The sequence below is a fragment of the Coregonus clupeaformis genome, chromosome 10, assembly GCF_020615455.1.
Source record: "Coregonus clupeaformis isolate EN_2021a chromosome 10, ASM2061545v1, whole genome shotgun sequence".
Taxonomy (NCBI): Eukaryota; Metazoa; Chordata; class Actinopteri; order Salmoniformes; family Salmonidae; genus Coregonus; species Coregonus clupeaformis.
Window position 1 is genome coordinate 36,926,689 of NC_059201.1, and position 16,142 is coordinate 36,942,830.

At 39.6% G+C, this 16,142-nt stretch overlaps 1 protein-coding gene and 1 long non-coding RNA gene across 7 annotated transcripts in view; one reads left to right on the top strand and one right to left on the bottom strand.

Annotated features, from left to right (window-relative positions):
- Positions 1–4,940: 4,940 nt before the first annotated feature.
- LOC121574649 overlaps positions 4,941–16,142 on the bottom strand; it is a 44,578-nt gene continuing 33,376 nt past the window's right edge. For 2 of the 6 annotated variants that reach the window (XM_045222989.1, XM_045222988.1), the window contains exons 4-15: positions 9,103–9,147; positions 8,954–9,007; positions 8,502–8,558; positions 8,225–8,272; positions 7,876–7,905; positions 7,443–7,496; positions 6,973–7,065; positions 6,807–6,825; positions 6,659–6,690; positions 6,449–6,553; positions 6,124–6,164; positions 4,941–5,976 (exon numbers count right to left, since the gene is read on the bottom strand). In XM_045222989.1, coding sequence (XP_045078924.1) covers positions 5,884–5,976; positions 6,124–6,164; positions 6,449–6,553; positions 6,659–6,690; positions 6,807–6,825; positions 6,973–7,065; positions 7,443–7,496; positions 7,876–7,905; positions 8,225–8,272; positions 8,502–8,558; positions 8,954–9,007; positions 9,103–9,147 — 671 coding nt within the window. In that variant the 3' untranslated portion in view covers positions 4,941–5,883. Of the gene's footprint in view, positions 5,977–6,123; positions 6,165–6,448; positions 6,554–6,658; positions 6,691–6,806; positions 6,826–6,972; positions 7,066–7,442; positions 7,497–7,875; positions 7,906–8,224; positions 8,273–8,501; positions 8,559–8,953; positions 9,008–9,102; positions 9,148–10,202; positions 10,254–10,396; positions 10,706–12,635; positions 12,675–13,009; positions 13,051–16,142 lie in introns of those variants that run through there. The other 4 variants (XM_045222987.1, XM_045222986.1, XM_045222985.1 and 1 more) reach the window with 4 other exon arrangements.
- LOC123491615 lies at positions 9,512–10,649 on the top strand. The gene is made up of 2 exons (XR_006661486.1): positions 9,512–9,557; positions 10,570–10,649. It is a non-coding gene; the product is annotated as an uncharacterized LOC123491615 (long non-coding RNA).

The following is a 16,142-nucleotide window of genomic DNA, read 5'->3' on the forward strand; positions in this document are numbered from 1 at the left end:
CTGTTGTGGTAGCAACATAGTTCACAGCACTCAGCTTTTTGATGATTATGCTCTTCTTGTGTTTTGCAGCTTCTTGTATTCTTGTGCATAACGTTTTCCTTGTCATTACTGTATGAGGTTGCAAGGTTTCTATCAAAGTATTGAAGGATGGCGTCTCAACCACAGAAAATGGTTGGTTGGCCTCACATACAAAATTTAGCATCAGCTTGTCAAGCGTTGCTTGTGTTACCCGCCCTGGGGCAGCAAAGGCTGTGATTTTTGCATTTTTCACAAGAGTATCACTGGAAGAGGAGTACTTACGCTTTCTGTGGTTCTCTAGTAAGTCTGTGTACTTTGCCAGTTTGTTGGGGTGAATCCTCTGTGGACAAAAAAAAAATATGTGAGGCTACAGGGAGATCAAGACATTAAAAGAGACTTATTATCACATCAAATGTGGATATATATATAGAAAATGTTTAAAACATATGTAACCTAAAAGACAAACATTCGCCTATCCACAGCAAAAAATTTTTTAGGAAACTTACCGCTACATGTTTCCTCAAGTTAGATGTTGAGTTCTTGAATGCTGAAATGTCCGTTTGTTTTGGTAGACACAGAAGACACCGCATAATGTAGCTGTTCTTTCGCACTTTTACTAAGGTAAACATGCTTTCAATATGAGGCCAGGGGTGCGGGTGTTCCTCCTCGTCTGTGTCTGCATTGCCGACGGCAAATTCTGACATTTTTGTGTTGCTATGACTGTAAAGCCAACCCGTCCCGCCACTGAGATTGAGTATGGTAAAGTGACGAGACTGCACAACTACGTTTGATTGGTGAAACACAGTCACGTGGTAGAGCCTTAGCGGAAGTCTCTCTCTCTCTGTCAAAATAAAACATTAAAATAAGGCATATGCGGGGGGATAAAGACAATGACGCGTAGAATACCAAAGAGGTAAAAAGAAAAGTAACGACCTCATTGTAGCCTAATGTAGCGGAGTAAGAGTACAGTTTCTTCTTCACAAATCTACTCAAGTAAAAGTAAAAAGTATAGTGATTTAAAACTACTCCTAGAAGTATAATTTTTTCAAAAACGTACTCAAGTAAATGTAACGGAGTAAATGTAACTCGTTACTACCCACCTCTGCAGGACCTCCACCAGCCGAAGCTAAGTAGTAACATTAACACTATGCCATCTAATTGCAGTCGCTGTACTCATAATATACAGGAGAACTATCGCCTTACGGTGAGGATAGCTGTGCTGCAAGCATCAGACGTAATCGTTAGGCAAGGGCAATGTAAATGTAGGAAAGGATGAAACCGCGTCTGTGCCACCAGTAAGTACAGATAGTAGTATAAATCCCCTCGCACAGTCCCCGCAGCCGGACAATTTTCTCAAGGCTTCTGGAAAGAAATGCTGTCGGCATGCTCAACTGGTGTCGCTCATTCAGCCGACAGAAACGTTCAACCGGTTCTCCCCATTAAGCAATGAGTCGGAGTCAGAGGCCGAGCCTTCTCAGGTCTCTCCTCCACCCGTTACGGGGTCTGAGCTACCGAAGCCTCCCACCATTAGCTCTGACAAATTGAAAACCTGAGTAATTGGCGACTCCATTACCCGCAATATTAGACTTAAAAATAATCATCCAGCGACCATACACTGTTTACCAGGGGGCAGGGGTGCTCTCATCTTATCTACCAACATTGACAGGGCTCTAATTCCTCTAGCTCCACAATGAGATAGGGTGCAGGACAGGCAGCAGGCTTTTAGCCAGCCTGCCAGCTTAGTGGAGTCTGCCACTAGCACAGTCAGTGTAGTCAGCTCAGCTATCCCCATTGAGACCGTGTCTGTGCCTCGATCTAGGTTGAGCAAAACTAAACATGGCGGTGTTTAACTTAGCAATCTCATTCCTGTCATTGAAAGAGATTGTGATATCTCACATCTCAAAATAGGGCTACCTAATGTTAGATCCCTCACTTCCAAGGCAGTTATGGTCAATTAACTAATCACTGATCATAATGTTTACAGGCCTCCTGGGCCGTATACAGAGTTCCTCACTGAGTTCCCTGAATTCCTATCGGACCTTGTAGTCATGGCAGATAATATTCTAATTTTTGGTGACTTTAATATTTACATGGAAAGGTCCACAGACCCACTCCAAAAGGCTTTCGGAGCCATCATCGACTCAGTGGGTTTTGTCCAACATGTCTCCGGACCTACTCATTGCCACAGTCATACCCTGGATCTAGTTTTGTCCCATGGAATAAATATTGTGGATCTAAATGTTTTTCCTCATAACCCTGGACTATCGGATCCACCATCTTATTACTTTTGGAATCGCAACAAATAATCTGCTCAGACCCCAACCAAGGATCATCAAAAGCCGTGCTATAAATTCTCGGACAACCCAAAAATTCCTAGAGGCCCTTCCAGACTCCCTCCACCTACTCAAGGACGTCGGAGTACAAAAATCAGTTAACAACCTAACTGAGGATCTAAATCTAACCTTGCGTAATACCCTAGATGCAGTTGCACCCCTAAAAACAAATAACATTTGTCACAAGAAATTAGCTCCCTGGTATACAGAAAATACCTGAGCCCTGAAGCAAGCCTCCAGAAACTTGAACGGAAATGGCGCTCCACCAAACTGGAAGTGCTGCTCGATTATCCTATTTTTCCAACCTAATTGAGGAGAATAAGAACAATCCAACATTTCTATCTGAGACTGTCGCAAAGCTAACAAAGGATGCCTTTCACTTCAGCAGTGATGAATTCATGAACTTCTTTGACGAAAAGATCATGATCATGAGAAAGCATCCTCTTTGAATCTGCGTATTTCTCCAAAGCTCAGCTGTCCTGAGTCTGCACAAAACTGCCAGGACCTAGGATCAGTGGAGACACTCAAGTTTTTTTATCCTATATCTCTTGACACATTCCTGAAAATAGTCATCCACCTCTAATCCGTCAAGCTGCGTACTGGACCCTATTCCAACTAAACTACTGAAAGAGCTACTTCCTGAGCTTGGCCCTCCTATGTTGAACATAATAAATGGCTCCCTATCCACTGGATGTGTACCAAACTCACTAAAAGTGGCAGTAATTTCCTCTCTTGAAAAAGGCAAACCTTGACCCAGAAAATGTAAAAAACTCTCGGCCTATATTGAATCTCCCATTCCTCTCAAACATTATCGAAAAAGCTGTTGTTTAGCAACTCACTGCCTTCCTGAAAACAAAAAATGTATACAAAACGCTTCAGTCTGGTTTTAGACCCATCATAGCACTGAGACCGCATTCGTGAAGGTGGTAAATGACCTTTTAATGGCGTCAGATCAAGGCTCTGCATCTGTCCTCGTGCTCCTAGACCTTAGTGCTGCTTTTGACACCATCGATCACCACATTCTTTTGGAGAGATTGGAAACCTTAATGGGTCTACATGGAAAAGTTCTTGCCTGGTTTAGTTCTTATCTGTTTGAAAGATATCAGTTCGTCTCTGTGGATGGTTTGTCCTCTGACAAATTAATTGTACATCTTTGTGTTCCTCAAGGTTCTGTTTTAGGACCACTATTGTTTTCACTATATATTTTACCTCTTGGTGATGTCATTCGGAAACACAATGTTAACTTTCATTGCTATGCGCACGACACACAGCTCTACATTTTGATGAAACATGGTGAAGCCCCAAAATTGCCTACCTTGGAAGCATGTGTTTCAGACATAAGGAAGTGGATGGTGGCAAATGTTTTAATTTTAAACTCAGATAAAACAGAGATGCTAGCTCTAGGTCCCAAGAAACAAAGAGATCTTCTGTTGGATATGACAATTAATCTTGATGGCCTCCCGAGTGGGGCAGTGGTCTAAGGCGCTGCATTGCAGTGCTAGCTGTGCCACTAGAGATCCTGGTTCGAATCCAGGCTCTGTCGTAGCCGGCCGCGACCGGGAGACCCATGGGGCGGCGCACAAGTCGTCCAGGGTAGGGGAGGGAATGGCCGGCAGGGATGTAGCTCAGTTGGTAGAGCATGGAGTATGCAACGCCAGGGTTGTGGGTTCGATTCCCATGGGGGGCCAGTATGAAAAAAATAAAAAAATAATGTATGCACTCACTTAACAGTAAGTCGCTCTGGATAAGAGCGTCTGCTAAATTACTAAAATGTAAATGTAGTTACACCAGCTCTGTCAGGAGGAATGGGCCAAAATTCACCCAATTTATTGGGGGAAGCTTGTCGAAGGCTACCTGAAATGTTTGACCCAAGTTAAACAATTTAAAGGCAATGCTACCAAATACTAATTGAGTGTATGTAAACTTCTGACCCACTGGGAATGTGATGAAAGAAATAAAAGCTGAAATAACTCATTCTCTCTACTATTATTCTGACATTTCACATTCTTAAAATAAAGTGGTGATCCTAACTGACCTAAGACAGGGCATTTTTACTCTGATTAAATGTCAGGAATTGTGAAAAACTGAGTTTAAATGTATTTGGCTAAGGTGTATGTAAACCTCCGACTTCAACACCCATTTTTTCAACAAACAAAGCCATCCCCCCATAGCCTAATCCACCATCCTGACCGCTGGGCTCAAGTGTGTATCGAGATGTAGGATCTTAATTTGATCACTCTTGAGAATGTTCCTGCATAGCAGGAAATGAAAATGTATAGTGTATTTAGGCTTCTAAAGTTTGCCATTTCCACTTTGAAATTTCAGACTTCATTTGCCCTAATGATCCACCCCTAAATAATGTCCATTCATTATTATCCACATTTCCAGCTACTGCAGCATTAATTTCCTGCTGTAGCAAACTGGCTCAAATTAAGATCCTACATCTGTAAACTCACAAGATTTACATTTTAGTCATTTAGCAGACGCTCTTATCCAGAGCGACTTACAGTTAGTGAGTGCATACATTTTCATACTGGCCCCCCGTGGGAAACGAACCCACAATCCTGTGTTGCAAGCGCCATGCTCTACCAACTGAGCTACAGGGGACTCAGGAGATCAGGATGGTCAAACGAGGCTAATCTCAAATTTTAACTAGAGAAAAAAATTGTCATCAAAGTTATGGTCTCACACCATTTACAACTTAACTGCTCTGTAGTTAGACTAAAAGCTAGAATGTGTTTACAACACTGCACATTGAAAGGGAGACTGAAGTGCTGAGAAAGTTGAAGTTAAACTGGGAACTTCGAAAATAACATGGGGAAATGGGGAGATTTTAATAGCATTTAGGAAATCTATTTTTATCAGTTTTGATGATCTGATATTGCCAAGAATGTAAACATTTTTAAAACTGAAATATTATATTTAGATTTTGATCTATTTTGATTTCAAATGCATTTTACTTAATAAATTGTATCCAACCGTTATGGAAGGAGGTAGGTATCACACAGATGACAGAATAGATATAAATACAGTATATATTTAGCATTTAGTGGGGGGGACCCCTCCAACACCCCCAAATAAAAATACTAACACAGTAACCAATATTATGGAAAGGCATGTAACAGAAGCCAGGTGTCCATGTGTAATACAGTAGATTAGGGCAGTTTCTAGCATTTTGGGGGCCCAACCGAGATTTGCACACCTCGCGGGGAAAACATTTTAGTGTCCCCCTACTCTACTCATTTTCTCACGGGCGGAGAGAACATTGCAGTTATAAAGCTAATTTCCTGCAATTCTACACACTATGCCATGGGGTTGAAAGAAAGAAATTCCGTTTTAAAGCTTATTTCCAGCAGTTCTACACATTTTGCAATGTGATGGTGGCCGCTTATGTCTTTTATGACTAGAAACGGCCCAACAGTAGATGTATTAGATACTTATTCACAGTACCATGTTGTATGATAAATAAAGGACATCCTGCAGAGAAGAGTATTTCTGTGAGACATAGCTATAGAAAGCCAGTGGTGTGGTTTCAGTGTGCCTGCAGAAGACTGTACAACCCATCCGGCTGGGCTGAAGTTGCTGGTCTGTCGGGGATTGAGCTGTATACGTGGTACGCATCAGGCTAGAGAAAAGAAACAGACAGTTTAACTTCAGTCCTTTGAATCTACAATACTGTAAATATAAATGTGTATACTAAGAGGATGTAACATTAATCTGAAACTGAGAGTCGTTCACAATCACCAAACACAATGGTTGATTCTGAACTTACATTGTCGTTTGCAGAATACTTTCCATTCTCTTCAACAGGGCCTGTACAACACAGAGGGAGCCTGAGTTAAAGTTTGTGTGGGTGTGGTTGTGCGTGTTACTTTGCTGTGCTTAATGTCACTTCACACTTCTCCTCCTTACTCAAACCACCCTGTAGACTTACAGCTCGGTTCTCACGCTTTCAAGATGCTCTGACTAACACCTTATTTTATGTTTTAAGTGAGTACGGTTGACATTGAGTGACAAAGTGTTATTGTGCTGGGGGTCCCAAATTCACGTCCCAGGTCAGGAAGACAGGGACAGAAGACATTCTGTTACAAACTCACCTGAGGGCAAAAACGTGGACGGTACAAAGGTGTTGAGAGAATAGATCCCAGCATCCCCTGAATCCAACATGCCTGCACTGCTCACAGCTCCCATCCCCAAATCATCTAGAACAGATATTAAATGAAAATGTCATTACAATTTGTATTTGTACATGCATGTGTGTAGTTGTGTTAGTAGTGTGTGCAGTGATGTATATTTTTGGAACATACATTGGCTGTGATCATCCTGTCTGGCTGTAGGTCTATACAAAATACAAATATAAGAAGGTTGTGGTAAGAACATCTCATCATGGACAATACAGAACTAAAGGTTGAGATAGAATCTGCATTATAAAATATTCACAAGGGGAATTCTTACCTCTGAGAATGGTTTTTCTCTGAAAAACAAATTAAGCTAAAATAATGATATTGATTATAGCCTACCCTATTAGTTGATAGATTAACCCATGTTAATGGCACTTACATTAATATGACAAAGGAAAACGTTTTCAAAATATTTGTTATGCAGAATCAGAAGTACTCACTGGTCCTCCTGCAGAGACAGACAGCTGTCAATCCCATCAGGAACACACCCACTCCAGAAGCCATCCCCACTGCTGCCTGCCATAACTGCACAGCTGTTTGGTGACATGATGACATCAGGAGAGGTCATTAGCTCTTAATGCCAATGTAAATACTTAAATGGTAGACAGGTGTTAGAAGACCATATTATTATCAGTCTGAGAAAATGTTTCTGTTTTCATATGTGTGAGAAAAGACAGGTAGTCAGCTAAACATTTTACATTTACATTTGAGTCATTTAGCAGACGCCCTTATCCAGTGCGCCTTACATTAGTGCATTCATCTTAAGATGAAAAAAATTTACATTTTTTTAAATTTACATTTTTTTCATATCTAAGAAAGTACAACAATTTAGAGTGAAAGTACACGTAGCTATGAATAGGTTTATGAGTAAACCAGTTGGAAATGAAATAGCAAACTAAGCTATACTTACTAGTTGGTCTCACTGTGATGTCAGGGGTCAAAGAAGAAGTAACAGTCGAACCTGCTGGAAAGTAATACAAGTTATTTCTGTATCTGATTACATAAGACAAAAGGTATTCATTATTTCTGAGTCAGTAGAACACAACTGAGTCAGTAGAAAGATGACATGTTCACAATTTCATAATTTGGCATATTATTGTTAAAACCTTGACTGAATGTACAATTGGAAACAATATTTGAACGCCCACCCCAGAATCCACACCCAATGCTGCCTGCCATAATTGCACCGCTGTTTGGCGACATTGGGAAGGTCATTAGCTTGTATTCCCAGGGTCAATACCACATCTCAAGATTTGATCTAAATTAAAATTGTGAGGTTGTATGTCTCAGTTGTCTCATTTGTGTGAGAAAAGACAGGTAGTCAGCTAGAAAAGGATACTTACCCAGAACGCTTTCTGTGGAGCTTTGACCTCCTGGGCACATGCAAGAGAGAGACTGTTTAATAACAGTTAACACACAACACAACTTATTACGCCACTAAACCAAAATCGTGTGGCCACTTTGGGGTATCAGTTGTCAAAGTAGAACTAGTAGTCCAACCTGGTGCAAAGCAAAGTCATTGGATCTGATTATACAAAAATAAAGGTATCTAAATGGGTTGATTTAATTTATTAAATATCAACCAATTTTTTTAAATTAGGGGACATTTGTGAGTAAGAAAACCCGGGTAAGATAAAGCTATTCTATTTGTTTAGGTTCTATCTACTAACTAGAGAAAGATGACCAACACACCTGATGTAGGATTCACTGCTGTACTGGGGGTCAAAGGAGAGGTCAAACCTGGTGAGATGAGATAACTCATATTACACAAAAACAAATGTATTAATCAAATCAAATCTACTATGGTCATATTAAGAAGAAAGTTAGAAGCATCTAATGCATTACCTACAGACTAAAAGGACAAAAAGCTATTAATAGCTCTATTATTCTTGTAAACCAGTTGGAGCGTTAGTGAATTAATGTGAACAAAAATATTCTAATTACTAAGCTAAATTTAGGGCCTCCTTACTTGTAGTTGGTCTCACTGTGATGCCAGGGGTCAAAGTAGAAGTAACAGTCGAACCTGCTGGGAAGAATTAAAAGGTACATTTATATCTGATTACACAAGAATAAAGGTATTCATTATTCATGTCAGAAAACAACAGAACTCAGTCCGTAGAGAGATTACATGTTCACACTTTCATAATGTATTACATTATTGTTAAAATCTAGACCCTTGACTGAATGTGCAATTAGAAAAAGTATTTTAATGCCCACTTCAAAAGCCACACCCACTGCAGCCTGCCATAATTGCACAGCTGTTTGGTGACATTGGGAAGTTCATTAGCTTGTATCCCCAGGGTCAATACCAAATCTCAAGATTTGATCTCAGAAAATGGGGCATTACATTTTGAGGTTGCATGTCTCAGTTGTCTTATTTGTGTAAAAAAGACAGGTAGGTAGTTAGAGAAGGACACACACCTGGAACACTTTCTTGACTGTTTGAATACACAACAATGTATGTGGAGCTTTGACCTAATGTGCACATGGAAGAGAGATACCTTTTATTAACAATTAACATACTACATAACTTATTACACACTAAACTAAAATCTAGTGGCCATACTTACCTTTACTTGGAGTGTCAGTGGTCAAAGTAGAACTAACAGCCGAACCTGGTGCAAGGAAAGTCATTCTAATTGTACAAAAGTATAATATCTAAATGGGTTGATTTAATTAAATCAAGTATCAACCTTTTTTTTTTGTAATGAGGCAAATTTGTAAGAAAAAAAAATACAAAAAAACTGTAGAACATAAAGCAATTATATTTGTTTCTGATATATATTATCCTCTGTAGCTCAGCTGGTAGAGCACGGCGCTTGTAACACCAAGGTAGTGGGTTCAATCCCCGGGACCACCCATAAACAAAAAAAAACATTTTATGCACGCATGACTGTAAGTCGCTTTGGATAAAAGCGTCTGCTAAATGGCATATTTAATTTTATTATTTACTAGGTAAAGATGACCAACACACCTGATGTAGGAATCACTGCTGTACTGGGGGTCAAAGAAGAGGTCAAACCTGGTGAGAAGAGAACTCATATTACACAAGAAAGTCATTATTTAAGCAAAAAGAGAGAAGTACACAACACATTACCTAAAAATAAGATGGACTAAAATTACACACATCTGGACTGAAATTACAAGCAGCTATGAATTGGTCTTTTGGTAAACCGGTCGAGCTTTATTGAATTAATGAGAACAGAAAAACGTAAACTGCAAACTTAGTTACATTTTGTTGGCATGTTGGTTGTTGGTCTCACTGGGATGTTGGGGGTCAAAGTAGAACTAACAGTCGAACCTGCTGAGAAGCAATACAAGACAAGTTAATTGTGTCTTTGATTACACAAGAATAAAAGTATTCATCATTTTGTTAGTAAACAACACAACTTGTATTGAACGTGTCAATAGAAAGATGACACGTTCACAATATCATAATGTGGCACATTATTGTTAAAACCCAGACCTTTGACTGAATGTACAATTGGAAACAGTATTTCAAAGACGGTCCCTTAGAGGACCAATACACCTGTTGTAGGACTCACTGTCATGCTGAGGGGCAAAGTAGAACCAGGGCCTTTCTTACTGCTGTAATGAGCATCGCTTTAAAAATAACAGCAGTGCCACAAAGTACATTTAAAGAAAGAAACAAAACAAATGTGTAGCCTACCTGCTGGAAAGGGTATAGTTGTTGGATCACTAATGTGAACTCCCACCAGATCTAAAAAAAAAATTTGGATTGAAATGTGGTATTTAGTTTGTGGGTCAGAATGAATATAGTAATACTAAGAAGATGCTAAAATCAAAGTGAGTCAGATCATGAAGACCTGCAGCCCTGATAGATTTGTTTAGATAATGACTCACCCTCAAAGCTTTTCCCATCACTGCGTGGAGAGAGAGAGTTAGGTCCTGAGCTCACTCTGTAGTCACAGCTCACCTCCTTACGCCTCACTGACTGAAGACGACTGACCAGATCACTCTCAGTTACAATGAATGTACAGAACCACTGATTGGAAGCTTTGGTTTTTTCTTTCCAGATCTTTGCTGTGAAGGATGGCTGACTCTCCTCTCCAACATACAGGTTACAGGTGGTGTCAGGACTCACAGATCCAGAAATCAAACAGATGACGTAGAAGTCCCCATTAACATTTACTGTAATGTCTGGTTTTGGATCTGTTAGGAAAGGACAGAGACTCCTTTTTGCATTACTCTATTTTAATGTAATGTACACTACCGGTCAAAAGTTTTAGAACACCTGCTCATTCAAGGGTTTTTCTTAATTTCTACTATTTTCTACATTGTAGAATAATAGTGAAGACATCAAAACTATGAAATAACACATGAGAATGCCAAGAGTGTGTAAAGCTGTCATCAAGGCAAAGGGTGGCTATATGAAGAATCTCAAATATAAAATATATTTTGATTTGTTTAACACTTTTTTGGTTACTACAATATTCCATATGTGTTATTTAATAGTTTTGATGTCTTCACTATTATTCTACAATGTGGAAAATAGTAAAAATAAAGAACAATCCTTGAATGAGTAGGTGTTCTAAAACTTTTGACTGGTACTGTATATGTCACAAGTGACACTGACTCTTACTAAACTAGGGCCTACCATTCTCTTTATATTACGTATCAGCATGTTTTATTTGATATAATTCCCATTTGTGAGTGCCATTTAATAATGTGTGCTGTGTGTTTACAACTATTTCTTTTCACTTGATTTCTCACGTGTGAAATCAAATTGAATTGCATGGACTATTTTCCCTGGACTAAAGCCACATTGAGACAGCTGTTGCCAATTCTCTATCAACTCCTCCATCCCCAAACGAATTGCTAAACACGCCTCAGTTAAAAGGAACTGGACCAGAGACCTCTCGACCGACTCGCTGCTCCTCTCCGCTGGTCGCCTGCTGTGTGAAAGACACAAATCACAACGCTCTCTATAGCACTACTAAAGGAAAGTGCTTGTTTCAAACGTGTGACTGTGACCCCAATTGTTGGCCAGTACATGCTCTAATTGTATGTTTTGTGTCTCCCACGACTACAGACACTGGGGACACGCCCGACGCTGCTGTGATAGGCTAAACCCAACTCTACCACGCAGCTGGGCTGGTGCGGAGCGAGGGACAGTAGGCGACCTGCCGTTGAACACCAGACCAGCCATCGACTACCAGACCAGCCATCGACTACCAGACCAGCCATCGACTACCAGACCAGCCATCGACTACCAGACCAGCCATCGACTACCAGACCAGCCATCGACTACCAGACCAGCCGTCGACTACCAGACCAGCCATCGACTACCAGACCAGCCATCAACTTACGATCCCTGCTCGGGAGGAAGAGCCGAATCCTACTCGGGTAGAGCAGAACGAACCCTGCTCGGGTAGAACCGAACGAACAAACCCTGCTCGGAATGACCCGAATGAACAATGGCCCCCGATCAGGAATCAACTGCTGTGATAGATGGAGGTGTCTCACAGCTCAGCTGAACTGAGTCGCTCTCTCTGATTACTGTAGAACTGACTGTCAGCCTAGGAGGAGGTGGGTCTGTGAGATCAGAAGAATGAAGTGTGCTTCTATGAAAGTTGCATTTAAAAACATTACAGGTAATCCAAACACACTAACAGTATGGAAAATCCCTAAATACAATTTCAAGTAAGTCAGTATTTGTTTGTACAGTAAATCCTACAGTAAGTATGTGAAATGAAGACATTATGAAATATGATGTAAGATCTCATTTTCAGAACAAGCGTAATAAATATGAGTCTCGCTCTTTGACTGCAGGCCTCACTGTCAGACTGGGAGGAGGATGGTCTGTGAGATGAGATGGATTATGGAGTGTATCACTTGTCATTTAATTATTAATTCATTTTCAGTGTTTAAGTACTCATAGATATTGTAGTACTTGATATATACGTTTGAAAAATAAAAACAATTAAGTCACTGTTTTTTAGATGATAACAGTGTATCTACAATTATGTAGTTTAGGTTAACAAGATATCTTGATGGTAATATTATTTAGTAAAAATAGTTTCTGTATGCAGAAAAATCTAAAATACGGAAAATAATTCCAGTTGTAAACACTCATAATGACCTTGGTAATGACCTTTGGCTTCGATGTATTGGAAGGTATCTAGAAATAACAAAATAGGTCTTGATCAGGAAAATGTGGCATTCTAAAAAAAATAAAGTAACATGAGAGACAGGAACACTTTGCAGAAGTTGGTAAAGTATAATATACTACAATGGATTCATGGGCATGTTGTCAAGCAGTAGTCATTCTTATCTGAACAAAATATAATGGTAGAGAAAAAGAAATCAATAAGATGATCAATGGAATAAGACACACTTATTACTGCCATGAGATTCAGAAATATATAAAGAGTTCCTAAAGTAAAAGATTTAAAGAGGAGAGAGAATCCTGTAGCACAAACAGATGATGGAACTTGGAATGGAGGAATAACTCACCGAAAAGGAGGATGACCAAAAACAGATGACCAGCCATATCAGGGATGAACAACGCCAATAATCAGACAGCTACAGACTGTTAGTCTGACTTCACAGAAGATGGTGACTGTGTCAGAGAGGATTGTTTGAATAGAGAAGTAGATGTGTGGCTTGTTCACAGGAAAACCACAGATAGCAGAAACAAGTCTCATCTGGCAAGTGTGGGCTAATGTTGCAGAGGAACATTCAGAATCATTTATCAGTCATTATTTTTGTTGTCTGTAGCTGATATTTTGCATCATTAGATGGCTTCAATTACATTTTCAAAACCAACAAACTAACTTGTCTGAGTAAAAGCTTTGTTTTTGACTTTTTGGTTTTAAGTTTTTGACAACTGTATTTGTATTTGTGGTTTAGTTTTATGATCTCTAAAGCCTAGAAACACGCCACTTTTATCACAGCTGGAAATGCTTGACCTGCCCAAGAGTGCAGCTCTGTTCCTGTGAGTGTCTGCGTACATGATGAGCCTGGCAGATTAAATCACCCCTCTTTATAGAAGTAACAGTGAGACACATGGAGAGATGGAGGAGTCTGACAGCTCAGCTTAACTGAGTCTGTATCACTGACGCCTGTATAACTCACTGTCAGCTGAGGAGAGTCTGTGAGAATAGGGGAATTAAGCATTTAGCATTTTGTGGTTTTGAGAAGTTTACTGACAGCCTAATCCGTCATTGTTATTTCAGACAATCTCGGTTAACCCGGAATTTAAGTGTTTCGTAATTGGTCAGATGCTTGATTACGTTCTGTGTCCATATGTGTTAAGAGGGGAGAACAGAACGAGGATCGGAACCGGAACGAAGAGCTCCACCCTTTGTCTTTGCAAGTTACAGGCAAGTCTATGGGCCAAATGTCCCCTAACCTTTTTCTACTTACCCAGAGTCAGATGAATTTATGGATACCATTTTTATGTCTATGCGTGCAGTTTGAAGTAAGTTGCTAACTAGCATTAGCGTAATTGCTAACTAGCGTTAGCACTAGCAATCGCTTGCAAAACTACCTTCAACTTCCTTTAAACTCTGAAATGGTTTCCATGAGTTCATCTGACTCTGGCTAACTAGACAAAGGGATTAATTGCCAAAATCTCTCACTTTCCCTTTAAGGATCTTGGGTACATTACCTCATGTAGCGACAGTATGGGAAATTAAGGAGATAATATATTCCTTTATTGCTTCATGTAATAGCTTATGACAACGAACAGTATGATAACATAACCCAAGAGGAACATGGTAATGATGGCACAACAGTACATTGTTTACAACCATTCAAAAATCTTCTTACCCTGAATTGTGACTCTGGAAGGCTTACTGTATATGGATCTAAACTGATAACCAGTAGCATTGTACTGACATTGTATTTTGACCTCAGCTGGTGAACTTTGACCTGTTCATGTCACCAGTAGAGTTCCTGTGAGTGTCTGCTGACAGGTTAAGGTAAGGGTATATTCCTCTCTGCCTTTTAAGTAAAAATAACTCTGAGCTTCAGAGATGGATGGAGGAGTTTGACAGCTCAGCTGAACAGTGTCTCTCTCTTTGATGACTGTAGAACTCAATGTCAGACTGGGCTGAGGAACGTCTGTGAGATGAAGAGGGTGGATAAAGAGTGAGGTCAGAGGGATGGAGCGTGACACTTTGGGCTGGTTTCAGTGACACATTAAGCTTAGTCCTAGATTTAAATACACTTTCAATGACGAATCTCCATTGAAAAATATATTTAAACCATGGATTAGGCTTAAGGAAGCCGGCCCATAATGTAATACATTTTAATCTGTTTAGGTACTCATTTGAATAAACAATATTCAATTATACACAACTATTTATCTTCTGATCTTCTCTTCTACTTAACTTTGATGGAATGACAATACTGACCTTGTGCTTTGATGAATTGGAAGGTGTCTAGAAATAACAAAACAGGGCACTATGCAAATGAGCCATTCTAAGAAGAGGAAATGTAAAACATGGGGGGATATCATTCTTGAGAAAAAAAAATTAACATCTGTATCGATTGGCATCAGTCAAAGTGTTAGTAACTACCCACTGGCCAAAAACTGGTTAAATGAACGTTGTTTCCACGTCAATTCAACCAAAACATTCAATGTGATGACGTTGAATCAATGTGGAAAACTGATTGGATTAGAAAATAGTCATCAACGTAAGGGAATTTCATATTTTTTACACCCAACTTTTAACCGAAATCCAATGACATTTGTGACATTTTTTGTTGTTTTCACGTAGAATTCACATTAGTTGACGATTCAACCAAATGTAAATCGAAACTAGACGTTGAACTGACGTCTGTGCCCAGTTGGTATTCACACAAATTTGTGACAAAATCAATTCAGATCAGACTTATTAGAATTTATCTCATACCTAGTATGAACAATGGCAATACCTTCCTAATATTGAGTTGCACCCCTCCGTTCTGAACACAGATCAGCCTAAATTCATTGGGGCATGGACTCTACAAGGTGTCGAAAGCCTTCCACAGGGACGCTGGCCCATGTTGACTCCAATGCTTCCCACAGTTGTGTCAAGTTGGCTGGATGTCCTTTGGGTGGTGGACCATTCTTGATACACACGGGAAACTGTTGAGTGTGAAAAATCCAGCAGCGTTGCAGTTCTTGACACTAACCTGTGCGCCTGGCACCTACTACTATAACCTGTTCAAAGGCAATTCAATTCATGTTTCAATTGTCTCAATGCTTAAAAAATCCTTCTTTAACCTGTCTCCTCCCCTTCATCTACACTGAATTAAGTGTATTTAACAAGTGACATCAATAAGGGATCATAGCTTTCACCTGGTCAGTCTATGTCATGGAAAGAGCAGGTGTTCTTAATGTTTTGTACACTCAGTGTACAAAATTTACATGAGCAGTGTAGGCTCCTCAGATGAGGAAGTAGTGAATAGTGAAACATTAAAAAGTTATAATTTTAAGATAAAACTATACTAAATATATTCACATCAACAAATAATCAGTGGTGGAAAAAGTACCCAATTGTCATACTTTAGTAAAAGTAAAGATACCTTAATAGAGAATTAATCAAGTAAAAGTGAAAGTCACCCAGTAAAATACGACTTGAGTAAAAGTCTAAAAGTA